At 36.6% G+C, this 27,105-nt stretch overlaps 3 protein-coding genes across 13 annotated transcripts in view; all 3 read left to right on the top strand.

The window, feature by feature from the left end:
* Positions 1-15,645, top strand: part of LOC107011627 (DNA ligase 6) — a 19,465-nt gene extending 3,820 nt beyond the window's left edge. Inside the window, exons 3-19 of one of the 10 annotated variants that reach the window (XM_027914310.1) lie at positions 285-366; positions 1,889-1,991; positions 2,119-2,215; positions 3,418-3,520; positions 4,495-4,614; positions 4,979-5,026; positions 5,796-5,893; positions 5,986-6,051; positions 7,282-7,441; positions 9,808-9,936; positions 10,282-10,331; positions 12,274-12,308; positions 12,405-12,466; positions 12,559-12,720; positions 12,794-12,882; positions 13,668-13,767; positions 15,292-15,645. In XM_027914310.1, the coding sequence (XP_027770111.1) occupies positions 285-366; positions 1,889-1,991; positions 2,119-2,215; positions 3,418-3,520; positions 4,495-4,614; positions 4,979-5,026; positions 5,796-5,893; positions 5,986-6,051; positions 7,282-7,441; positions 9,808-9,936; positions 10,282-10,331; positions 12,274-12,308; positions 12,405-12,466; positions 12,559-12,720; positions 12,794-12,882; positions 13,668-13,767; positions 15,292-15,600 (1,813 nt within the window). In that variant the 3' untranslated portion in view covers positions 15,601-15,645. Of the gene's footprint in view, positions 1-284; positions 367-1,888; positions 1,992-2,118; positions 2,216-3,417; positions 3,521-4,494; positions 4,615-4,978; positions 5,027-5,795; positions 5,894-5,985; positions 6,052-7,281; positions 7,442-9,807; positions 9,937-10,281; positions 10,332-11,783; positions 12,052-12,273; positions 12,309-12,404; positions 12,467-12,558; positions 12,721-12,793; positions 12,883-13,667; positions 13,768-15,291 lie in introns of those variants that run through there. The other 9 variants (XM_015211210.2, XM_027914311.1, XM_027914314.1 and 6 more) reach the window with 9 other exon arrangements.
* Positions 15,646-16,457: 812 nt separating this feature from the next.
* LOC107009418 (histone chaperone ASF1B-like) lies at positions 16,458-20,301 on the top strand. Of its 2 annotated transcripts, none has more exons than XM_015208754.2 (3): positions 16,458-16,759; positions 19,430-19,545; positions 19,726-20,301. In XM_015208754.2, exons 1-3 carry the CDS (start codon positions 16,651-16,653, stop codon positions 19,993-19,995), a joined length of 495 nt encoding a protein of 164 aa, XP_015064240.1. In that variant the 5' UTR covers positions 16,458-16,650; the 3' UTR covers positions 19,996-20,301. The 2 variants fall into 2 exon arrangements, with proteins under 2 accessions (XP_015064240.1, XP_015064239.1); XM_015208753.2 differs by having other exon boundaries at positions 16,466-16,759; positions 19,639-20,301.
* A 1,156-nt stretch (positions 20,302-21,457) lies between these two features.
* LOC107011723 (2-hydroxyacyl-CoA lyase) lies at positions 21,458-24,984 on the top strand. The gene is made up of 2 exons (XM_015211330.2): positions 21,458-22,942; positions 24,335-24,984. Exons 1-2 carry the CDS (start codon positions 21,533-21,535, stop codon positions 24,647-24,649), a joined length of 1,725 nt encoding a protein of 574 aa, XP_015066816.1. The 5' UTR covers positions 21,458-21,532; the 3' UTR covers positions 24,650-24,984.
* The last annotated feature ends 2,121 nt before the right edge of the window (positions 24,985-27,105 follow it).

Below are 27,105 nucleotides of genomic sequence, written 5' to 3'. Positions count from 1 at the left end.
GGGGGGGGGGGGGGGAGTAGAGACGGCAGGATGAATGTGGGTTAAAACTTAAAATGGTAGTTTATGCATAATTTGTTGGTTCTGCCCCCCTTGCAGCACCACTGCGGGAAAAATAATCAATCTCACATCTCTGAAGTCTTTTTTTTTGGGGGTTGGTGGGTGTGGATAAGACCTATCATTGTCCACCCTTTGATCCAGAAAGAAAGTGTGTGGTTTCTTCTGGGAAAAATGAACCCTTTGAAGTTATTGAGCTGTTTCAGTTAATGAGTTGCTCTCATTTGCAGCTTGCTAGCTTTGTCTCCGGAGGATGTGCTTCCTGCTGTGTACTTGTGCACAAACAAGATAGCCCCTGACCATGAAAATATGGTTGGTTTAATTGATTTTCTATATGATTTTGCTTCTTCGTCACTGCTCGAGTTGTTGTGAAAAACACTGATGCAATTTTCTTCTTACTATTTTTGCGCATCTATTATTTTGATTTTACTAGTGATGCCCAGGAGTATGTATTCATTGATATGAACAATAATATTTATCCATGTTTGTACTACCAAATGTTTACTGTCAAAGCTTCGTAGGTACCTTTAGAATACAGTCCTTCAAACATGTAACCAGCCGTGAATTCCAGTGCTTCATCTAATTAAGTAACCCATCTGTAATTTCCTGTTACCCGAAAGGTATAAATACGAAAAGTACTTCCAAGCTTTTTCCTGAAAAGCAACTGCTCATTTGTCTCCATGCTGTTAAATATACGACATGAATTATCATCCTATAATTCTAAAAGGGTTTGCCCTTAGCACAGTCACCCTATTTAAGCTTGTCTCAGGAAGTGGTACTCTTGTCACACATTTAATGGATTCATGGTGACCACCTCTGAAATAAAAAAATTAAGAAATGCACCAGCTTTTACTTTAGGTGTATGCTATAAATTGGAATTTGGAAGTTACAAAGGGATGAATTTGAAAATATACCCAAAAACAGTTTTTTTTTTTTTGACAAATCAAATAAGAACCAGTAGTATTATTACCCCAAGTTAGAGGAAGGGGAAAGGTGAGTGAGGGGGGCTAAAGAAACATGAGAGGGTCTGTGGGGGATCCAATTAGTTGGATTTTCCCTTTGAAGATTGCAGACAGCCTTTTTTTATTTGCCTTGATTTTTCTGTAAATAATTCTCTGTTGGGAGGGTAAAATTGTTGTTAATGCATCTTGGGTAAGATCACTATCATTTAACTGTCACCGACATGGGTTGTGACGGTTACCGAGGTCCTTCCAACAACATTAAACTAGAGAATGATGTACTGCATTTTTCACAGTATCGAGAATTTCCATTTAGTTTCATGAACTGAATGGGAGCCAAAATAATCCACCCCAGTTAAAACAGAAAAAAGAGTATATAGGTTTTTCTCCTTTATACTGCTGTTCCCCTGACATCATCACATTATTTCTTGAAGAAGATTTTACTGCCATAGCTTCCTATCATATTGAAAATTGAAAAATTGTTGTATACTTGAGAATTCGTCAGCCAGAAAATAACCTACTATGAAATGCAGGGCTTTCATAATCTCATATCTCAATAGTAACTTCTTGCTTCTCCTGATAAAAAAGATAGTAATTCTTTCTGCCTTGGAAGAGGGTGGATTTATGTGTGACATTAACAATCACATCATTTGGTGTTATGCGCATGTGCTTTTTTGCAATTTACAAATTTCTTATTTTGTGAGTGGATGCGTTGTATATCTGTGCATAATTCACCAATCAAAAAATATCTGTGCATGATCTTACCAATCAAAAATATCTGTGCATGATTTTATACATCATGTTGTTACTTCTGTCTTTTTTTTATTATAGCAATTTACAGAGCACTGTTTTGATTCTGATCTTATCATGATCAGGAATTGAACATTGGGGGTAGTACTGTTGTAGCAGCACTAGAGGAGGCATGCGGGACAAAGAAATCAAAAGTACGAGAACTATACAACAGCCTCGGTGATCTTGGTAGGAACATTTATCATTTTATGTTGCTGGACAATTGATAGCACAAATTTTCATGTTTCTCCTTTTTTTGGTTTGCTTGGATGCTTCTTTAATGGGGCTGGACCTTGTTGACCCTAATTTGTATTAGGTGATGTTGCTCAACTTTGCCGACAAACACAATCATTACTTGCTCCTCCAGTGGCACTTACAGTTAGGGGTGTATACTCTGCTCTTAGAAGGATAAGGTATGATTTTGACTCTTCTTTCTGGTTCTGACAGTTTGTCATTGCTGATCTTTTGATGAGAATGTATAGTCTTCTAGTATTCAGGATAGGTTTTTTTTACTGGTTTGACTCCTAGACCAGAGCCTATTGCCCCAGCCACATAGTCTCTTTCGTTACGTTAGCCGAAAATCCTTGGAATTTGAAAGAGAGAAAAAGTACATGACAAAATTACAGGCTAACCTCAGCAATGCACTTCTAAGTACTCGACGGACTGTAATCCTGCATCATTTTCTTATCTTTTCTTTTAATGTCATGCGAATCCCTTTCTTGAATTTCAGATTATGCTATCCTTCTTTCGTGGCAAGTTTCTATTAGTATGCTATTGGATTTTATCTTATTCAGGGATAAAGTCTGTATAAGATGAAAAAGAACAGAACATTAGAATATGTTATAAGTTTCAGAAGTAAATGGTTGCTATCCATGGTCATGGAACTCGTTATTTGGTTCTGATCATTGTCTTTGTGACTTCTTTTTCTTTATTTCGGGATTGGGCTGCATATCAGTTGGACTACTTTTTTTTTTAACTTCAGATGTAAGATTGACTTCATATATTTGGAGCTGTCCGTCCACCTTTTTCTGTCTGATTTCTGAAAAGTACCTCATGAATAAGATTCTATTATATATAGAGGGAGATGCTATCCACTTTACTTGCAAATGTACAACTAGGATAGTTATCTTGAGCTCAACAACAACAACATACCCAGTGTAATCCGACACCTGCAGTCTGGGGTTCCTCATAGGATGTATGTAGACCTTATCCCTACCTTTGTGGGGTAGAGAGATATGTTTTTGATAGACCCTCGACTCAAGATTCGGTGGTTTGATCCAAGTATTATTAATATCTTGATTCTTATTCACATTCAACCTTGCATAAGATATCACATACATTCTCACATAACTTATGCATGTATTAGTTATGTGGAAAATAAATATTGGAAGCAAATATTGCTGAATAATTCTAATTTTAAAAATTAGCTTACCAAAATAAATGTCAAGTTTTATGTGGAAAATAAAATTGAACGAAGACAATGTATTAACAATACGGAGCTTATTGTATTGAAAAATACTTCTATGAATTTACCTCAATAATATATGTTTACTCTACCTTTCTTGTCGTGCTGTAAGCTTGGTATGAAACCTTAATTTCCAATGCAATGCATCAGCTTGCAAGCAGGTAGTGGGAGTGCCATCCGAAAGAAAAGCCTGATTGTCAATCTCATGTGTTCATGTAGAGAGAAGGAGATGAAGTTTCTTGTGAGAACGTTGGTAAGTTTACGGTTTCAGTTTTCAAGGAATAAAATCCTTTCTTTGGTGTTGTAGGTCCATAAATGTGTAATAGTAATACTGATAAGAGCACTTCCCCAAAGTTCTATCAAATCCTGCAATATTTCATATTTAAATGGCATAAGCTAGTAAAGAATAACTTTCCAGAGTTACCCTTTTAAAAAGAAAAAAAGAATTAACTTTCTAGATCTTTTTGCCCCCTTGCTCCCCTCAACCAGTTGGGTCTAGTTTGTTTTAAATTTCCCTTGTTGGCAAACTCAACCTAATAGATTAGTATAATCACTGGAGTGTTGAGCTTTCATGTCCAATATCTGTCTTAATTTCATGCTTATTGCAGTAGTTTCTCTTCCCTCTTTCTCTGTTAAAGCATGGGTTAGTTTAAAAACTTATTTACATATTCCACAGTCGAAAGTTTGCTTCCTTTGTGCTCCCCATATAGCATCAGGTTATTGAAAAAGATTAAGCATCTTTAATGAAAATCTCTGCCATCCATAGTTCTCGATTGGTATCATTTCAGTATTGGCTTTAGGAGGAGCATGTAGTTTTGTGGATTAAGCGCCCAGGTCTTTGGTCTAGTGGTAAAAGTGTAGAGCATGAGTGTAGGTTAGGTGCACGTCATGTGTTCTCGAACCCTACCAAAAGCCTGATATTATAGTGGAGAAGGGTAGAATTTGGCTCATTATCCAGCGGGGTTCAAACCTTGTGCCACTGTCTCTAGGAGAGTTCACGGTCTTCAAAAAAAGAAAAAAAGGTACAGTTCACACTAACTAATTATGACGTAGCTACCCATTGAGAACACTTTTAATCTAAATAAAGACCTAACCAAGCTCCTTTTCTTGTTCTGCCACTTTTAAAGTTCAAAATATGTTGACTTGTTGTGGAAGATGATGTGTGGTAGATTCTTGCCTTTTTCTTTAGCCATTTCAACTTTATTTACCTTTTCTGTTGCAAGTTAGGTTCGGAATTTGCGCATTGGAGCCATGATGAGAACTGTTCTTCCTGCATTAGCTCAAGCAGTTGTGTTCAATTCTACTCCTTATGAAGGACTGGTCGAAAACCTGAAAGATTGTCTGCAGGTTTATATTCTATTCATCTGGAGGTTGACATCCTGTCAAGTGTCAACAATAATCTGTCTTTTATTTCATTTGTAAGAAAGCCCATTCTTCATGAATGTATTCACCTTGGGTCCTGTGCTTATCCTTTGGTGGACTACACTTGAAGATGGTTCTCTTTCGAGGACATAAGTAAAAATTGCTGGCAGTTGATGTTTGGTTTACTTTTGATCTGCTCTATTATTGATTGAAGTGGGAAACTGTGTCTTGATTCTTTAATTTAAATTCTACTGTCATATCTTGTGCTTTTCCCTTTCGTTTCTAACTCATTTATTTTGCCTCAGTGGTTTGCCTACTGATGAGTAATTTTTCATTTCCTTGCTGTTAGCGACTTTCAGCAGAAGTAGTAGAAGCGTATAACATCCTTCCCAGCTTGGTAAGATTCACTCATCATGTCTCTAATAGTTTACTGTCAAGAGTTAAGTGATATTCTTTTCTTTCAAGTGTTTATGAACTTTTAGGCTGTAATATATGTTTCCAATTATTGTTGAAGTGGTTAGCCATCTCATCTAAAAGTTTAATCTGTTAGAGAGAGTACACTTCCTATTTCCCTTTAGATTGAAGTGTTACTTTTACTAATTTAAAAGTTTAATCTAAACGTGTGCTCTCTCTAAAAAAATAAATAAATCCAGATCTATTGGAAGTTGTTCTTTTTCTATCTCCAGTTGGGTGCCGTTAATTTATTTTATTTTTGCGAAGTCCACGGTAAGTTAGAAAAGAACAACTTTCAAGTGAAGATAGAACAGCTATTATCCCAGTCAGGGATAAGTTACAACAGAAATGTGTTATTATATCCTCCAAAGGGCGGTGAAGGCCTTGTTCACACTAGCATTAACTATTTCTTTTAGTTTTAAGCTCTTTTAGTGCTCTATTTTCCTTACTCACCTGGCCAGCTCAACATTGCTACCTCTTTCACAGCTTCATGTTGTGTCACTCAATTTGTCTTCCAAATATTGAAAACAAATAGCTATTATTTTCTGTCTTTCTGCTTCGATAATCCTAAACGTGCTGTGTTAAAATAATGAAGTATGTCAGTTCTGACTTATATCCTTCCCCAGGAGCCTATTAATATTTGAGTATTATTTTCCTAGACTATGTAATGATTGTCGTTTGTGTTAAATTTATGTAGTCTCTGTTTCCGTCAGGATGTACTTGTTCCTTCCTTGATGGAGAAGGGGATTGAGTTTTCTTCAAATACATTGTCAATGGCTCCAGGCATACCCATCAAACCAATGCTTGCAAAGTACATATATTATTGCTGTGATGCGCTTCATCCTGCTGTTTCTTTCCTGACGGAGCCATTTCTTACACTTCCTCAATTTTTGCTTGTGATAGGATTACTAATGGGGTCCCTCAAGTGATGAAGCTCTTTCAGAACAAAGCCTTTACATGTGAATACAAGTAACCGCTAACAAAACCTGTTATTTGCTCTTATTTTCTTGTTTTTTTTTTTATAAAAAAAATCACTTCTAAATCTGAGTCTTTGGACATGTTTGCTAGTTGTTTCATTTGCTTGGTAATCCCTCGATGTTGTGAACTGGACGCTCTGGGAGAATGAAATTACCAATCTAGAGGAGCTGCTGGGAACACATGATCCCTGAATTGCAAAGCATCTCCTTCGGGATTTTAGTGGGGTGGGCTTGTTCTTAAGTAATTATCATGAAGTATGTTCCTTTGTGGAACTTCTGCTTTGTTGGCATCACATAACAACAGAGCATATTATCTGTCTTCGAGAAATTGAGAGTGCTAGAGCACCTACCCCCCCCCCACCCCACCCCAAAAAAAAAGAAAAAGAAAAAGAGGAGGAGGAAAAGCAAAGAAAAGAGGACGAAAAAAGAATTCGAGTAGTAGAGCTAGTTGATTGCAAGTAGGATGGGTTAACGATCATTGAAGAATTCTTTTTTCCAAGTACAATTTTAGGAACTCTTTTTATTTTTCTCTATGTCTTCAGTTCTGGTAAGACACTGTTAAAGTTCAACTGTCTTCATAAACTTTAGGGGGGTAGTATTTGTAGGGTTATTTGGAGTGCACATTCCTTTTGAGATGTTCCTCAGTCATATCATTGAGGTACTGGTTTCAAAGTGCTTAGTAATTTTCTTCATTATGTTTTAGTATCCGATGTGGTGGGTTGCGACATTTTTTTTAATCCAAACCTAATATTGTTATTTTTTCTCATTGTGGTGCAAGCAGAGTGGTAATGGCTCCTTGTAGTATCACAGTCCTCTATTTAGCACCCTATTGTCTCTTATGAGTCAATTATGTTCAAAAAGCCCAAAAGAGATGACACTTGTTGGGGCTTTTACCTTTTCTGTGCTTCCATTTTAAGTAAACATGTGTGTTGCCTGAGTTATCACATGAAGTTCTTGTTTTAGTGGGTTATCAACCAAATTTGCAACAATCAACAACAACAACAATATACACAGTGTAATCCCACTACCACTAGTGGGATCTGTGGAGGGTGGTGTGTATGTAACCTTGATGAACAATTATGCATCAAAAAGATAGATGAATGTATTGACATTTGATGGACATCTAAAGAGAGACTCTTATGTATGCTTATCCATGTTAAACTATTTCTTTTTGATGTTGAATGTTGGAATATAGTTATATCTTCGAGATCTCTATTTGCAGATATGATGGTCAGCGAGCTCAGATTCATAAACTGTCTGATGGTTCAGTCCGTGTATTTTCAAGGAATGGGGATGAGACAACAGCTAGATTTCCGGATTTGGTAAATATAATTACAGAATCATGTGATTCCAGAGGAGCAACATTTATCTTGGATGCAGAGGTATTTCTTCAGAAATTCCACTTTTAAGTAGAAAGGTTTTGGGCGATCGAAAACAGCCTCTCTACCTCTTAAGGTAGGGGTAAGGTTTGCGTACAATGTACACACTACCCTCGGCATACCCCACTTGTGGGATTACATTGGGTATGTTGTTGTTTTAAGTAGAAAGATATAGGGGGTTGTCACATAGCCATGGAATTTTTGAAAAATAGGGATTCTATACAGATTTCAGAAGATATTATATTTGAAGGATGTAATTGGACATAAGACCTAATTAATAACACTGCAATCAGTTTTAAGGCTGTTAAAAAAAAGGTCCAAAAAAGGAAAAGATTGATGGTGCTTATTAGAGCATCCAAACATCTAATACTGAGTAAAGCATATACAACAAAAAACTTATATCCAACTACAGGAATAATAATATTTCCGTAAAAGAAGAAAAAACAGCTCATAAAAATATAAAAACAATTGTTCAACCTAAGTCAGAGAGTGAAAGAAGTTTAAAAGAAAAAGAAATAGGAGAAGAGAAGAGTTACTCTAAGACACAACGATTATTAATTAGTCTTGAATTTTGACGGTTGGACCATTTATTTGAATTTTGACGGTTGGACCATTTATTTTCTTTATATATTAATGGTTGAGAATCTTGAGGTCTCGGGTTCAAAGCTCAGTGGGGACACACTAAGTGATTCTTCTCATTTGTCCTAACCTGGTGGATAGTTACTAGGTACCTGTTGTTGTGGGAGGTGATAAGTGTCTAGTGGAGTTAGTCAAGTTGCACAAAAGCTAGCTCGGATACCATGGTCAATTTATGCTTCTAAGCATTGTTCAGATCCGAAAGGTAGTAAGCTGGGGAACTTTGCATGTGCTAGGCCTTAAGATTTTTATTTCTAAAATCTGGTTGATTACACCGAGGATCCAGTAATCTTGTCTACTTATAGTTATATGTAGGATGTAAATATGGAAATTTGTGTCCGAACAAAGGGGCACTTGTATATATATATATATTAGGACACCTTTATCTTGTGAAGAATGAGGTATCTTGGCTCTAGTATCCAAGGAAATCGGGAGATTGATGATTATATTGCTCATCGTATTGGAGCGACGTGCTCACTAGTCAAGAACACACACATTTAGAAGATAAAATGGAAATAAGGATGCTTAGATGGATGTGTGGGCATACTAAGAAAGATAAGATAAAGAACAAAGTTATACAAGATAAGGTGGGACTGATTTCTGTGGTGGATTATGCCTGAACATAAAATAAAAGAGGGGTTTCTATATTGCCTCTTGGTGCTCTCTCTGTAATGTAATGAGACTGAGGAAACCAACAACCATCTTTTCCTCCATTGCAAAGTGACAACACAGTTGTGGAACCTTTTTTTGGAGCTAACACATACAGAATAGATTATGCCTGAACATACATCAGATCTACTTAGTTGTTGGATCAGCAGCGGGGGGAGAAAATCTAAGAAAAAGTGGTGGAGTATAATACCATCATGCATTTGGTGTGTATTTGGAAAGAAAGAAAAAGCAAATGCTATGATAACAAAGTAAATTCAATAGAGAAAGCCAAATGGAACTGCTCGTCTGCTTTTTATTTTTGGTGTAAAGAGGAATGGATAGAAGAAGCTGCACAAATTTGGATTTTATAGGCTCTTTGTAATCTATTAGCCTTTTTTTTTCTCTTGTTGGAAACCAATTTTTGGAGGTCTCTAGCATATCCTTAATGCTGATGTACAACATTATCTTTGTCAAAAAAAAAAGATTTATGTGGTGGACAAGATGTGAGAAACAAGACTGAGATGGTTCGGGCATGTGAAGAGATGTATAAATGCACTAATGAATATGTGTGAGAGATCGGCTATAGTAGGTTATATGAGAGGTAGAGGTAGATCGAAGAGAAACTGGGGAGGTGATTAGACACGACACGACACATTTTCAACTTACTAAACACATGACCTTAGAATCCTAGCTAGGAAAGTATGGAAATCAAGGATTAAGGTAGAATAGCATCAGGTAGCCGCGTCTTGTCATACCTTTTTAAGGTAGGAAAGTCAGCGTGTCAATCTCCTTTTCTCATCTTCTCTTTTTTAGTAGTCGTGTAGTATCTTATTCTTCAATTTTCATCACTACATGTAGCTCCATTTTCTTTGTGTATCTTGCTATTTTGTTTTCATTGTTTTTCTTTCAATCTTTGCTTTGATTACACCTCTTTCGAGCCGAGGGTATATCAAATATAGCCTTTTTACCCCATAGTGGTAGGGGTAAGGTTTGGGTACATTCTACCCTCTCCAAACTTTGCTTGTGGGTTTTCACTGGGCATGTGGTTTTTGTAATTGCTATTGATGAACTTTTGTTGTTTCTAGAGTGATCTCCATTTTTTTCAGGTTGTTGCAATTGATAGGCAAAATGGTCCAAAGCTCATGTCGTTCCAAGAACTATCTTCACGTGAGAGGGGGTCCAAAGATTCCATCATTGCGTTAGATAAAATTAAGGTCTTGTCAATTTCCTCAATTAGGAATTTTCTAGCCTTATGATGTCCCCAAAATTTGATTTATCATCAGGACATTGTGTATGGAAGGATGAGGCTTACCTTCCTTATCCATGTCTGCAATAAACATTGCAGACTGGCTCCTCATTCTTTTGTATTTCACATGCTTAAGTAATAAGAAATTTCTTTATATGTTATGTTTATTATTTAATGAAGTATCTTATTGAACACTAGATCAGTTAATTTTTTTCTGCAGTGCCTATGGTGCACTCTCCGTTAAAGATGTTTGCTCTGCAAAAATATCATCTTTGGTATCTGACATCTCTCTCTTTTTTCATTCTTTGTGCAGGTTGAGATATGCATTTTTGTTTTCGATATCATGTTTGCAAACGGAGAACAGTAATTACTATAACCATTTCTCCAATTGTTTTTGGATCTCCATGCTTTCTATTACACATTGTCTATCCTTTACATTGCTACTGATACATAATATCTTTTTTTTTGGTGTGGATAAATACTCAGCAGTTTTGATCGATAAGAGAAAGATCTTCTTAATGAGTTAGGGGTAGTTTGTTAATCTGGTTAAGCTTCGATAGATGGATTTACTCGGTCATGAGTCACAAATGTATGTGATGTGAACAGGTCTATAACTAATAGAACATTTAAGGTCTTATTGAAGCATTGCACCAGATTTTGACTGGAAGTCCTAAGAATCATCAATCATTTACTTTGCGACTAACTAGCAATAGTGATTCTCGTCGCCTCTCTATCCCAGTGAAATCAGGGAAAACATGTGCTCTAAGAGCTACTAGTTTATCAGTAACTCTAAACCAAATGGCCAATTTGTTTATGGTATTACTTGCTCGTATGAAGAAATATTATGGATTTAAACTTATCCAGTGCAAGGTTTGTTTTTTGGGTGAGGAAAGATAACCCTGAAAATGCCATCTTATTTCATTAAGAAGTCCTTAATATTGGACAATAAGACTTCCAGGTTACACAACTCAGGCGGGTCTAACATTTGTAGAAATAGATGGAGTTAAATGCAATCCTAAAGAAAAATGATATACCAAAAGATTATTGGAAAGGATAGAGCGTATGTAATGCTATAGAAATAAAAATATACTCGCTCTATGTTTATAGGGCTCTTTGCATTTTCAGGATTGGACTTGGCAGTCTTCTTTATGAGATTTTCAATCTAATACTCATTAAGGATCAACTCATGTTTTTTGCAATCACTATTTAGAGAGCCGAACAACATTTTCTTATTGATTACAATGCTCTTATACATATCAAAAATATTTTAGTCTAAATTATCTGGTTCTGTAGTAATATTTATGTGACTGCTGGTATGACTTTAGTTAGTTGTGTTAGTGTTTGTTTGACACAGCTTAAGCATTTGAAAATGATTATTCTTCTGATTATCTGAATAAGCTTTTTGTTTAGCAACTCACTTAAGGAAATAGCTTATAGAATGCAATTGATAATGATTATTCTTCTTATTATTTGAATAAGCTTTCCTTTCAATACTTGATGGTGGTATGCTTACTTGAGCCAAGGATCTTCCGGTTTAACCTCTCTACCTTCACAAGGTAGGGGCAAGGCTGCATACACACCACCCTCCTTTGACTCCACTTGTGGGATTACATTGGATATATAGTTGTAGCAATATTTATGTGATTTTTAATGTTAGTTATAAACTAATTTTGTTGTGAAAAAAACTGAAAAGAATTGAATTGCATTCACAAAGTAAAGCGGATTTGTTTGGTATCTTTACTTTTTGGTGTAAACAACTCTGTAAAGATGTAGATCACATTATAGAATTAATAGGGAGCTTGTAATCTTGGTTAGGCTCAGGGCTGTAAATTTTTGAAGATGGCCAGCATGTCCTTAATACTGAAGAATACAACTTCACCAATGTTAAAAAAGAAGAAGAAAAGAATTGAGGACAAGTCAACTTGAGTCGAATTTGACTTTCGTGCTATGAACCATGTCATTTGGATGAAGTATAAGATTTCTTAATTCGATTAAGAATCTCGAAAATGGTGCATGATCTTAGTTTGTACATTGTGATGCATGCTTCAATATGAACAGTAACCTTCGTCTTTCTACTTCAACCTGGGAGTGATGTTTGAGGAGACTTCTACATGTGTCTGCCTCTTTCAAAGTTTTGCTGATCAGGCAATGTGAGTCTTTCATGGCTAGATAGAGTCCTTCCACAATGATGTACATCTAGCTGTTTCTTATGCTCTCTTTTACTGTTTCATTTGGGATATTCACATCTTATTTTTTTTGGAGAATGTTAAATAGGAGCCTATAACTATTAGAACTCTTTGTGCAGATTGTTGAATCTGCCGCTCCGTCAAAGGCGAAAATGTATGCATTTGTTGTTTCTTGCCTATAAGTGTGGAGTTTTAGTAAGAAATAGTATTATCTTCTTAATTCTTCAAAATTTTGCTGTCCGGAAATCAGATTTGAAGGATTTATTTGGTGATGGCAAAGTAGGTTATTTAGAGTACGCGACAGAAATGACTGTAAGCTTCGTTGTGTTTTTTTTTTTAAATTTTGTTTGTTAATATGTGCCATGGGCCAGTCCTCAGTGTTTCAGTAATTTTTTCTTCTTTAGGTAGAGTGCGATGATGCTTGTGCAGATGATGAAGCTACACTGGCTAGGATGAACAGCTTTCTTAATGATGCACTACATGCTTCATGTGAAGGGATCATGGTGAAGTCCCTTGATGAAGATGCTGGATACACACCCTCAAAGCGCTCTGATGCATGGTTAAAGGTGTTGCTCTAAACATCATATAATACATCAAGAAGATGAAATCTGCAGTTCTAATCCTGGAACCTCTTTGCAGGTCAAGAGAGACTATGTTGAAGGATTAAATGATTCCCTGGACTTGGTTCCAATTGGTGCATGGCATGGGAATGGAAGAAAAGCAGGATGGTATTGACCAATCTTTCTTTCCTCATTGGTTTCTTCTATGCAGACATTTAAGGAATGAAACTGCAGTTCCCACGAATTTGAGCATTTCTTCCCCTAGTAATCTTATTTAGGTTTTTGAGAGCGGGAATGTCTATTCTAAAGTACTATGTGGATGGCTAAGGAAACAAACTGCAAATCTACACGAATTTGAGCATTTTCACCCAGAAATCTTATTTAATTGAGATTGCTTGGTGGGAATGTCTATTCTAAAGACGATTTTGTTTTACAGAAATTTCTGGTGTTATCAGTGAAGTTATTGTCCTGCTATTATATGCCATTTTGATAGTTAGTGCTACAAACATGTGCATTTGTTTGAACAATCCTGCTCAGTAGATCAATATGAATTGTTTGCTTTTGTTTCACTTTTGGTGTAAAGAAGAATTTCTAGATGAAGTAGATTCATTGTTAGATATCATGGTATCCTTTAAGAGAACACATAAATGTTCTTGCTACTTTTGCTCCTTTTTAACTGCAAATATGACTCTTAGCACTGGCTTTGTATTAACGATATATAGTATTGTTACCTTTTTTCTTGTTAGGAACTTTATTACCTTTCTCCAAAAAAATAAAATAAAACTAAACCATGTGAATTTTGTTTTGCTATATGTCATGTGTATATATTGTGTGGACAAGTAAGATAACATCACCCTCCCCTTTGTTGCTTCTTTTATGACTGCTGAGAAATTGCATTGGATTCTGGTGCATGAATGCTTTCATGTATTAACACATTCATTTTCAAATTATAGGTATAGTCCTTTCCTTATGGCCTGCTACAACCCTGACACGGAGGAATTTCAGAGTGTCTGCCGGGTCATGTCTGGGTTTTCTGATTCCTTCTATGTAGAGGTGAGTTCCATAATGATATTACTTGATTAAAATTCTCTTCTGATCTTATAAAAAGTTTGTCTTTTGATGGGATGAGGTTCAATTTAATCCCTCCTCATGTTGCTAATCAAGTTAAAATCGAAATAGGAGTTCAATTACTGGACCTTCATCCCATATGCTTGGTACTTCGTGTTTTTGGTCTGTAGAACAGCCTACTGTGGCTTTAGATCATCTCTTTCTTTGTTTTGTTGAAATCTTGAGGTGCACAGTTGAGTTTGATTGTGGTTCACAAATTTAGCAATAAAACACAAAATAGAGCACATAGATCACTACAGCACAGGAAGTTGGTTATCTTGTAAAACTGCTACAGTGTTTATGCCACCTTCATTTTGGTGATAGACAGTCTTGTAAAACTGCTACAGAGCTCTGTTTTGGTTGGATGCACAAAATGCTGTAGCAAATTAAAAGTTGACCAAGTGTGGTGTGGTCGATGAAGTGGGAGGATAATTGTGAGGTTTCAGGTTCAAACACCGATAGGGAGAAAAACAATTGGTGGTTTCTTCTCATCTGCTGAAGCCTTAGTGGGCGGAATTACCTGTTGCCTGTGTTGGTGGAAATAGCAGGGTACGCGGTGGAAGCTTAGTTAGTTCTCCTTACTCAGACTTTCTGTTCACCTGCCCATGCTTCAAGATTTGAGGTTTTCACCAGAAATCTCTGTTAAAAAAAACTGTTGTAACAAGATTGCATAGGTCCAACTTAATGCTCCTGAATAGTCAAGGTGTGCAAGTTGGACCAGGCGGCACTACTGTTATTGGAAAAAAAAAGGATACGATAGGACAGGAGAGCTAAGAAAATGGAAATGTTTATGGGAGTCCCAAGAGGTTAAGCAGAACAAACACTGAATGGAGTTCGAAAAATTTATGTTTCATTCAAATGCTTGTGAATTAAGTAAAATATTATAGCTGGACAAGTAAATGAAAACTCAGCAAGTTAATGTTGTCTCTTGAAAAATATCTAGCTACTTGCTCATAGAATCATTGTTTAATCGTTGCAAATGCTTGTGAATTAAGTAAAAATATTATAGCTAGACAAGTAAATGAATACTCTGGAAGTCAATGATATCTGTTGAAAAATATCTAGCTACTTGCACATAGAAAACATGCTTTTATGTTTGGCCTTAAAGTATAACTCAAGTTTTGTTTTTGTTATCATTTGTGTACTAGTGTGTCAGCATGTATCCATATGTCAAGTTCTTATGTGTGCATTTAGAGATGGTGTTTGCAGTAGGTCTTCATCTTGTGGTTGTATTAGGCCTTTTATCTCTCAGTAACACACTTATATTTTTGTAATCAATGTGAATCTTGTATGTCGGGTTATTAATGACCATGGAAAGGAAAAAGTGAAAGAGAATCTCTAAGAAAAAGAAACATTAAGAATACCAACAAAAGAGAAGGCGCTAAAGGGTATTATAATAGTTTAAGAAAGTCTGGTTTCAGAGCACTCAGTAGAACTAATTGGGACTTGCTGACTTTTTAACTTTTTCAGATGAGAGACTTCTTCGATGCGGACAAGATCTGCCAGAAAAAGCCACCCTACTACCGAAGTGAAGAGGTTCCGGATATGTGGTTTTCTCCAGAAGTTGTGTGGGTGATAAGGGGTGCTGACTTCACAGTGTCACCAGTGCATCACGCAGCTATTGGTTTAGTCCATCCATCGCGTGGTATTTCTGTCAGATTCCCCAGGTTCATCCGGTGTTTGTCAGATAGAAAACCTGAGGAATGTAGCACATCTGCAGATATAGCTGACATGTTCCGCACTCAGATTAGAAAAATGGATGTGAAGGTTGAAAAATAGTTGTAAATATTAGTTTATTCTCAAGGAACCTCCCTTTCCCACTCCTCTCTCTTTCTCTCTCTCTCACACACACACACGTATTAATGCTTACTACATAGAATAGTTGACAGAGTGGTGTGTGATCACTTTGTGATGCTGCATACACCAGGGGAAGAGCTGAACTTCTTTGGGTTATGATCGCGATGCTGTACAGAACAGTGGGACGCCATCCTATACCGCATAGAGACCCAATGTTCGTGTAATTTTATACAGTTATGTGGGTGTGCAATTGTTGGAAACAAAGTGGATTCAGGCAGATTGTTTTAACAAGCTGAAACACTGCCATACTCATAGGTGTGAGTCTGCACTTGTGTATCTTACTGGAAAGAGAAAGACTGTTACCCACAGATTCAAATTTGCAGTTGGCTTACCCTAAAAGGAGAACTGGAAGCTCGTATTCATTTCACTTCTTAAGATGATGTCTCTACAATTAAAAGGTGGATAATTACTATGATCAAGATGGTTATAAAATATTATATAAATATAGAATTCACAACTCTCCCTCTGTTTAATTGGTTTTAAATTGACACAGAAATTAAGAAAATGGATCATTTGAATCTTGTGGATTTAACTAATAGTATGTTAAATGTCTTGATAGTGTCTTATAATATTGTTGTTTTAAAATTAGAAGTAGGAATTATAAAAAAGAAACGACATATTTTTATAATTAATTGAAATACAAAATATGATGGTGTAAGAATTGTACTCAACTAAAAGCCAAAGTGCCACAGCTGGGAATGACCCAAGTGAGAGCTCCCGCCAATATTAAAAACCTGCTATAGCCGGTAGTAGGAGATACAGCCGGTCATACAGTATAAAATAATTAAATTGAAATAAACGAATGCTTCCTTGTTTGGGCATGTTGTTCTAACCATAACCAGTTGCCTTTTCTGCTTGAAAATTATTGGCTATGGCGGTGAGAACAAGTCCGTCTCTGCGACGGAGATTTTAGATTCCAAACTTTTCTTGTGCTGGATCAAACGCCGCCCAGAGTTACAGCTTTGATACAATATGAGTGCGGTGAACATTACAAATGTCGCCGTATTAGACAATCCGGCGTCGTTCTTGTCCCCGTTCCAGTTTGAAATATCCTACGAGTGTGTCACTACTCTCCAAGATGGTACTTCTTCTTTTCTCCTCTTTTGCTTTCGTTTGCATGTTGTATCTCTATGACTACTTATTAGGGTTACTTTCATATGGAAAGTTGACTCTTTTGCTTTCTTTTGCATGTTGACTTATTAGGGTTATTCTCATATAGAAAGTTGATTGGGGCAGACTTGTCAGTGTAAATTCCTATTTCAGTTGATTTGACTAACTTGTTTACATCTTTGTTTCTATTATATTATAATATGAGATTGTTCATTTTCTGATTGTTTTAATTTCTACCAGTGTTTGTTCATGCCACATGAATCCAAGGGACAAATATTTTTGTGTGTGGGGTATCTCAGTTTAAACATAATGATACAATCTGGAATTTGCGCTAACTGGACTTGGTAAAATACAGCTAGGAAGTGTAAACAGAGGAAGAACTAAGAGCTAAGCTAGGGCTAGAGCTAGATGAAATTCTACAAAGATAGTTAACAATCGAATGAAAAAGATTTAATTTGTAGACCTAGCTAGCTATACTAGATCAGCTAAAATGACTGCTAAACAACACCATTAGTAATTTTGGTAAGATCAGCTAAGCAACTTAGGTTAAATTGCTGTTCATGTGATTCTTGAGAAGCCACATGCTAAAACTTCAGGTTACATCATATACATAAAGGTCGTGCTTAAATTTGGTTGATGTAGGGTTCTTAATAATGCGGTGATTCTTCCAATCATAAAACATCGATGGGCCGGCTTTGCTCATATCTTGCTGTAATTGGTAGCTTTAAGTAAGCGAAGTTTTGTATTTACAAACGCTCATAGTAAATCAAACGGAAATCATGGTATTAGTCAACCCTAGGTGCTGGTAAATTTTGTGGGTTATTCATGTTGGAATCTTAATTACACTTGGTACCTGGCTTGAGCCGAGACTATGGATCACCGGGGAAACCTAACATATTTTTCAGGTTATTGACCAATTTTGATCATCAAACTACTGGACGGTTATTGTGTGAGTCAAACTATACCAGTTTGATCGATGAAATAATCATGCTATGGTTTTCTGGGAATCTTGGTTTTCCATGTCATACTAGACTTGAAGTATAAATTATAAAATCATTTCTAGAATAAAAAAGAGAGTTTCTGACAAGACTTCAAGCCAGCTTGTTTATTCTTCCATTTCACTTGTGAGCAGAATCTATAGTAGTTCCTTGTCTTTCCCTTTGTCCAGGAATGTCTCCTCTGAACCAAATGGTTTGTAATTCTGATTGTAGATATTTGGTTTTAAGAATGAACTCATTTTGAGCTATTGCTTTTATGCCATTGCACTTATTATCAATGGTCTAACTTGATGATCTTTAGAATATTTGCATGTGTGCGTAAAAGCAATGAAGTATCTTGACATGTCCTTGTAAAGTATGCTTTCTAGTTGGTTCAAGGTGTGTGTGTGTGTGATGTTAGTTCCAGCAGTACCTTCAAGAATGGGAACTTTAAGTTTTCCATTTCTAGAACTGATAAGTACATACTGCATACTACTATTATCATGATGACCTGCAGTTAAAAAGATTTTTCTTATAATGTTATAGGAATTTTTTAGTATAATACTTAATAGCATGTTTATGTGCAGCATTAATACATTAAAGAGTCCTCCATTCTATTTTGCATATTTCCTTTGGGGCTGTTTGGTTCGTTGATGAGATTAGACGGTAACTTACTACAATTAAACTTGGGACTGGATCCGGATGGAAGTTCTTTGCGAAATGGCTTGTTGTGAGGGATATAAAAATGCTTATTTGGGTGAAAACTGTATTTGGGATTTATAGGTTTTTATCCTCAGGGAATTTTGATTGGGTGGGTTCAAATTAAAAGAAGGATTTTTTTTACCTTACATACTTTCCTTTTGCTTAATTTATGAGATACCGATACAAGGTGGAAACAACTTTTAATCCAGGTGTTCATCTAGTTAAGTGTCAATTAAGCTGTAAACAAAAACAAAACACAGTATGATTTATTTGTAGAAAATTCATAGGAGTGGTCTCTAGTGGCATGATAGTTGGTGGAGAATGGAAAAACTATGGAAGGGGATGAATTAGATTATGGCCCATAAAATGAGTAATTTCTCTCGGAGAACTGGTGATCTGCCACTAGCTGGACATCAAATCATCAATTCGAAGAACAGATAGATGATGCTGTAGTACTGTTGCTTACTTAACCCTTAAGTCAAAATCAGAGGTGGATGTTTGTCCTCCTAATCTGATTGGGAATTATTTGGTTCTAAATCAGAACGACAAATGATTATTAAGACGTCAACCATCTTTCCCAACTTTTAAGACTATTTAGGTAGTTAACTATGGAAGAAAATGGACTTAATATTTTGTTGTGGTACCACAATTCTCTTCTCTTTTGAGGATCAAAATTTCAGTAAAATGATCTAGAAGTTGGTTGAACCTTTAGAAGCTATATTCGTTGCAGATAGAAATTCTCCCACCAAATTTATCTTCTCTCTTTTTTTTAAAGCCAGATACATATTGGCTGTTTTTCAAGATTTACACTACCAAGTGTTTCACATGGTTAGTGAGGATTTATGTAGCTGACCCTAATTAGTTTGGAATTGAGCCTTAGTTGTTTCTGTTGATGTTGTTGTAAGTATGATTTATTTGATTTTGGTGGCATCCATTAATCTCTTTGTCATATGCTCATGCAGATTTGGAATGGAAGCTCATTTATGTGGGATCTGCCGAGGATGAGACATATGACCAAGTTTTAGAAAGCGTTCTTGTTGGCCCTGTAAATGTAGGAAATTACCGCTTTGTCTTGCAGGTATTATCTCCTGGATTCCATTTGTCCGTTGTGGTACTACTGCTTTGTCTGCCTTATTGAATTTATGTTATATTTTCCGAACTTTGATGCTAGGCGGACCCTCCAGATCCTTTGAAAATTCGTGAAGAAGACATTATTGGTGTTACTGTCCTCTTGTTAACCTGCTCATATTTGGGACAGGAATTTGTACGAGTTGGGTACTATGTGAACAATGATTATGATGATGAGCAGTTGAGAGAAGAGCCTCCACAGAAAGTCCTAATTGATAGGGTTCAAAGAAATATATTAACGGACAAACCTAGAGTAACGAAGTTCCCTATTAACTTCCGCCCTGAAAATAGTGAAAGAGAGGAGCAAGCCCCTCCACCTGATCATGTGGGTGAAGAAGAAGACCGAAACGAAGGGCAATTGCCTTTGCCTAAGAGTAAATCAGATGAAGATGGAGCCTAATACGAAGATGTTAGTTTTTTTTTATCTATTGCCTTGTGTTTTGGTTTTAGAGTATTGTCCTAGAAATCTCATTCTGGCTTCTGGTGGATGATATCTGATCATCAAAACCCGTGTTTTTCTTCTTTTCCGTTCTTTCTTGTGATAGATGTATCAATTCCAGTGACATTTTCAAGTAGTTAACCAGTCTGGTTTTGGGGGTTTAGAAGAAACTGTAAGTAGACTAGATGCCAATTTTGGCTTTGTATTTTAGTCCAAAATGTTTATAAGCAAAACTTTCATAACTTATGATACTAATATTCTGACTTTTTTTTGTGTGCATTTGAAGGTAAAGTTCCTCTTTAGGCAGAGAATTTCTCCACATAACGAATCCGAGGTCCCTTACCCTACCGATGTGAGGACCAAAATGTGTATCTAACACAGCATTACATCTAGAATTGTACTCAACTAAGCAACACGAAATTACTGTGATGTGTTTTATTTGACTGAAAAAAGTTATAATTATGCAGATGTTGCCTGGTTTGTACCTATTGATATTGATTGAAGTGCTTTCATCTAGTTGGGTCACATATCAACCTCTCGACTCCTATTTTGGACCGACTTCTAAGCAAGCTTTCTTCGATTAATTTACATTTACATTTACATTGATAATCCAACATATATGAAGAAAAGCTGGCATAAAATGGGGGTTAGAAACCTTCAAGAAAAAGATAAGATAATAGACCTACTTCCCCGGGATATTTTTTTTTCTTCGATAGAGCATGAACATGTCCCACTTTCTCATTTTGAGACCTCAAAGCCAACTTGACATGCACCATCACAATTTCTGTAAAACCGAGAATTTCCCATTTTGCAAGCGGACAACAAAATCCTTCCTTTTCGTTTCATATTATTTGATCATTTTGTTATAAAATATAAGCTTATAATGATATAATCATAAAGAGAAATAAATAGCTCTCTTTTCTTCTTATTCAAAATGTGTTCCACAAAAGGTATATGATATCTTTATTTATAGAGTTGAGATATCATCCCAAAGACCACCATGATAAATATCAAATTAGTAGATACATAGTTATTCAGTAAAGTTCATACCCCCTTGAAATTATGCATACAATAAATTTATCATAATTCTTGGAGTAATAACATATTTTACTTTTTATACACATTAGAAAATCAAAACTTACAATTTTACTAATTTAATCTTTAAAAAGACTATAAATAAACGTAAACACTCTAAAATAATTAATTACAAAATTTTTTTTGTTTAATAAAATAAAATGAACGACTAATATAGAATAAAAGTTTTGAACGAGTAGACAAAACCAATTTCGTCGTTTCAATCACTGCCTCCGACAACCTCAGGCCGCCATATCAGTATCTGGGGTAGGCAGAAACTAATATTGTAATATTAAACATAAATAAAATCCCTATATATAAGCGAACACGTCTGCCCTTTCTTTAGATAATAAAAGTATCCAATTGATCTTCCCTGTAAAATCCATCACTGAAAAGAGTCCTCTGTTTCTAAAACTTACTTAAAATGTCTGATTCCAATCACCAAACCCTATCTACTGTCGACGGAAACACTTTTGTTGCCATGTGCCTTGCACGTGCCGGCGTCGACCGGATGTTCGGGGTTGTCGGGATACCCGTTACTTCCCTTGCGAACCGGTCGGTCGGACTCGGTATCCGGTTTATTGCTTTCCACAATGAACAATCTGCCGGTTACGCTGCTTCTGCTTATGGTTATCTTACCGGGCGACCCGGAATTCTTCTCACCGTCTCTGGTCCAGGTTGCGTTCATGGCCTCGCTGGGCTTTCCAATGCAACCGTTAATACCTGGCCCATGGTTCTGATTTCTGGGTCATCTGATCAGAAAGAAATGGGTCGTGGCGATTTTCAAGAATTAGATCAAATTGAGGCTGTGAAACCCTTCTCTAAGTACTCAGCTAAAGCAACTGATATAACGAAAATCCCCAGCTGTGTTTTCAGTGTTTTGGATTGGGCAGTCTCTGGCAGGCCAGGTGGTTGTTATTTGGATCTTCCTACTGATGTGCTTCATCAAACAATTAGTGACACTGAAGCACAGAAATTGATCGATGATGCTGAGAGTTGCAGGAATAAAGAGCTCATTGCTAAACCCATTGTTCAACATTCAGAAATTGAAAAGGCGGCTGCTTTGTTGAGGAAAGCGGAGAGGCCTTTGATTGTGTTTGGAAAAGGGGCTGCATTTTCTAGAGCTGAAAATGCTTTGAAGAATTTAGTTGAGCGTACTGGAATACCCTTTTTGCCAACACCAATGGGGAAGGGTTTGTTGCCTGATAATCATGAGCTAGCTGCTACTGCTGCAAGGTCACTGGCTATTGGAAAGTGTGATGTGGCGTTGATAGTTGGCGCAAGGCTTAATTGGCTTTTGCATTTTGGAGAGCCACCAAAGTGGTCTAAGGATGTGAAGTTTATCTTAGTTGATGTAGATAAGGAGGAGATTGAGCTTAGGAAACCATGTTTAGGGTTGGTTGGTGATGCTACTAAGGTTGTTGAGATGATACACAAGGAGATTAAGGATGACCCTTTTTGTTTAGGGAAGTCTCATCCTTGGGTTGAGGCATTATCAAAGAAGAGCAAGGAAAATGTTTCGAAAATGGAGGCACAACTGGCAAAGGACGTCGTGCCATTTAATTTTATGACACCAATGAGAATTATTAGAGATGCAATACTGCAATTGGGCAGTCCTGCTCCAATTGTTGTCTCCGAAGGAGCCAATACTATGGATGTGGGGCGATCAGTATTAGTTCAGACCGAGCCAAGGACCCGGTTGGATGCAGGGACGTGGGGGACAATGGGAGTTGGTCTGGGGTACTGCATTGCAGCTGCTGCTGCTTCACCTGAAAGGCTTGTAGTAGCTGTTGAAGGGGACTCTGGATTTGGCTTCAGTGCCATGGAAGTTGAGGTCTGTTGTCTTTCTCTATTTCATGTGTTTTTTCCCACTATATACTCTATTAATAGGATCTGATTGACTTTAGTTGTTACCTAGAATAGCATTGCTGATCTTCGACATATGATTCCTTTCTTTCTTGGTTATCAGAGAACTTCTTCATTATCTTGTTTCTTGTTAGTCTGTCTAATGTCTCATTTAGTAAATCATTTACGTTTGCGAGTAATAATTAAGCCCAATTGAATAGATTTTTCTCATATAATAGAGTTGAACTGATCAGTGCTTAAGCTTAGGCTCTGATGAAGCTCAATATTCTATATTTTCTGCTTCTTAGAGAACTGCTCTAGGCATTTGATGTCCTCCCTCATTATTGTGGATTACGGATTCTTATGTAGTTTCATTACTGGCAATTTCAGGGGTTAGTAAGATTTAATTGTCAAACATCAGGTTCTATCTTTCTGAGTAGTTCATTGGTTTTCAGGAATGATATCTAAGTGGAATAACTGTAATGATATCTGAGTAGTTCACTAATATCTCTCTTATGGAATTTCTGACACATCTTAAACTATAATGAACCACTAAATACAAATATGTACTGTACCATATCTTGCAGACTTAGGGGTTGAATATTCATAGGTCCTCCGCTACCACATTAAGTTAAAACCCAACTCATTTTTTGATCACATGATGTGGAGTGGATTTGAATGCCCTTAATCTGAATTGCTTTCCAGCTCAGCTGACAGGTTGAGAAGAGAGTCATTAGGAAGTGATGCCTTGACCTACTGGATGCCTGTAATGCAGTGGTGTCATGACTCATAAGTTAGTAAGATCACTTAAAACTTGTGATACAAAATCAGGGAACTTAACTCGATGTCATAAGTCAGTACAATTACTTTCCATATACTAGAAAGCTGCTCAACAGGTCATTGAATCAACCAACAGTTGATCAGCAGTTATAATGACTGGAACCTAGGCCCCTTACCTTGATGTGCTGGTTCTTGATGTTGGGCCCATAATCCCTCCTACTACTAGTACCCATCTCGTGCTATACCCTACTTACCGGTTCTGGTGTGATTCATGATTTTTCTTATCTATTTTTTTACCCCTGTAGTGTCACTCGTACAGCTTTTTTCTCTTGTTGCCTTTGGTGGTCTTCTCATACAATTATTGGTCCTCGTTTCTTAAGGTTACCATGATCTTTTTCACTATTTGTTTTTAAATATTATAGCATTGATCACTCCTTACAATGAAAAGTCATGCTCGTGAAGGCATTCCTTCTACTTCCAAGTTACATTTGTTATGTAGAGTAACTTAACTGTGGCACCGTTGGCTCCCATATATTTCTTGGTTCACTTTCTTTTAAAGTTCAATTTACACTCCTAATTCAGAGTAATTTATGTATTGCAGACCCTAGTTCGCTACCAGCTCCCAGTTGTGGTTATAGTCTTCAATAATGGCGGAGTTTATGGTGGTGACAGAAGGAACCCTGAAGAAATTACTGGACCTTATAAAGAAGATCCAGCACCCACATCTTTTGTTCCTGGTGCATCGTATCATCTTCTAATTGAAGCCTTTGGAGGAAAAGGATACCTTGTTGGAACACCTGATGAACTTAAATCTGCACTTACAGAATCTTTTTCTGCTAGGAAGCCTGCTGTTATTAATGTGACAATCGATCCTTATGCTGGTGCTGAAAGTGGGAGAATGCAGCACAAAAACTGAGTTTGCGGGTCTCTGATTATTTATGTATGGATATGCTTGCTGAAGTTCAGTTCTTCTCCGCCATTCGTGCACAAAGAAAATAGAAGAAGAAAGATTGTTGTTGTGCCACGGTATTAACTTGTAATCGGTGGAGGAAAATAATAGCGAAGGGAATAGGTTAAGTGAATGTCTCTCCTTTGTATCGTCACAGATAGGGTATGATGTTGAATTTACAGTTGATAGTGATGGATGAATTTTCGTATACATAGTAAATGAAAATAATGTATTTGCAACAAATACTTATCCTTGTGATTTTCTTAGTTTTTCAAGTGTTCTATTGAGTTCCTTGTTATGTCTCTCTGAGGCTTTACGAAAAACGTACTGGCGTCTGGCATTAGTTATTTATACCAATCTACCTTAGTTAATGATAATTGGCAATTTATCTTTTAATCCTGCGGTTTAAAGCGGTTCAAAAATGTCAAGGGGAAAATTTGAATTAGAAGCAAAACAAACAAATTGAAACGGAGAGAACATGTTTATAGTTGATGAATTAAATCACTCATATTCTTAGATTGATTATATTTTATATGAAGTTTCAAAATGCATAATTGAATTATCATTTTACCTCTATATTAAATCAAATTATATTATAAACTAACAAATATTACATAGTAAATTATTAATCATATTATATTTCTTCTCTTAATTTATGAGATATAATTTTGATACAGTAGAGAACTTTCATGTTGAATGTCTCAAGTTTGATACTTCTTTTCGTAAAAGCAAGAGATTTGCCTTTTATGTCAAACTCTTCTATATAATTTGTGAGTATATTAATAGCAAATTTTCCTTGTCATAACAAAACAAAATACATATATATTATGAATCTTTTGCCAAATAAAATGAGACACAATTTAGGTAAAAAATATTAGTAATATTACTAAATAAAAATATATATAATTTTTTAAAATAAAAATAATATATGATATAAATTTAGACAATATAGCAAGTGTGTAGGACGACCCAAAAGTGTAGAGTTCACCTTCCTCAAATCTAGGGATTGTCCAACAAAATGACCCGAATGTAAGCGTAACCCTAACTCTGAACCCGAAAAGTGAGGATCAAGAAGAAGATGAAGCGCAAGAAATGGTCTGAAGTGGAAGAACAAACTCTGCTCACTAAGTACTCAGACCTCCTTAACTCCGGCATCTTAGCGAAGCTCAAAACCAGAGAGAAAAAATTCAAACCCATTGCTGACCATGTCAATACCGTACATCACCTGCAAGACCCACTTCACTTCCCTTTCAAATGGTCATGGCGTGACGTATCCATCAAAGTTCAAAACATGCGACATCAGTATCTGGGTGTCAAGCAGAAAATCAGAACATCAAGCAACGAGTTCAGCTGGAAAGATGGAGAGAATCACTGGGAAAATTTCTTGAAGTACAAGGAAGTGTTTGGGGATGTTGAATTGGATATCAAAGAAAATGTCCCCAATAATGATATGATTGAGCTTTATGGTGATGATGGTGTATTGGGTTTGGGATTTGGGATCGATAGCGAGGAATTGGAGGATGATGATGAAGATGGTGAGTTGGGTCATGATGTGGATGGAAGTGGGGAGGGAGAGGAAATTGAGGATATTGTTTGGATGCGTGGAAGGAAAATAAGAAAAGGGTTTTGTGGTAGAAGGATTAGGATGGTGGGTGGGCAAGTTTTAGAGTTGAGGGATGTCTTGATGAGGAGGGAAGAGAAGAGGAGGGAGAGGGAGTGGAGTAGGGAGAAGGGTATGTTGGAGAGAGAAGAAAGAAGGAAAAAAATGGAACTTTGCAGGGAAAGAAGAGATGATGAGAGGAATGAGGATATAGAGATGAAAGGATTGATGTTGGAAGAAAGACAAATGAGGTGGGCTAAGAGGGAGTGTGAGAAAAGGTTGAGGTTAGAGAGGGAATTTGATGAGGAGAAGAGACAAAGAATGAAGTTGGAGGAGAAATGGCAAGAGGAAGAACTGGAGTGGAGGCAGCGTTTGGTGAATATGCAGATTGACCATGAAAAGCAGATGATGCAAATGCATGCTGATGCTTGCCAGAACCAAACAAATTTGCTTGGTATCATGGCTCGGCTGGTCTGTCAATTTTTTGGCTCGGCAAATGATGGATTAGGGGGTGGTTTGGGGCCGTTGTCAGCACAAGTTTTGCAGAACTTGCAGCACCCAGGGGGCTTGAGTGATAGTGGGAAGCCAGATGCTCCTTCGCCTTCCGAGTTTTTGTAGACTGTAATTAGCTCCTATCTATTCTGGAGTATTGAATAGAAGTTATAAAATCGGTAAATTTATGCATTTGATGCTTTACTGTAAAAAATATTGATGGGGATCTTTTCCTGAATAAATGAAATGCCCTTTTAACATTGTTGAAAGTTGTGTTGCTTCCTTTTTTTTTTTTGCAATATATGCAGTTTGTCACAACTCCAGCTCTTTC

Source organism: Solanum pennellii, chromosome 2 (assembly GCF_001406875.1).
Source record: "Solanum pennellii chromosome 2, SPENNV200".
NCBI lineage: Eukaryota > Viridiplantae > Streptophyta > Magnoliopsida > Solanales > Solanaceae > Solanum > Solanum pennellii.
Note: the sequence above shows the minus strand (reverse complement) of the source record. Positions and strands in the feature narration are given on the sequence as shown.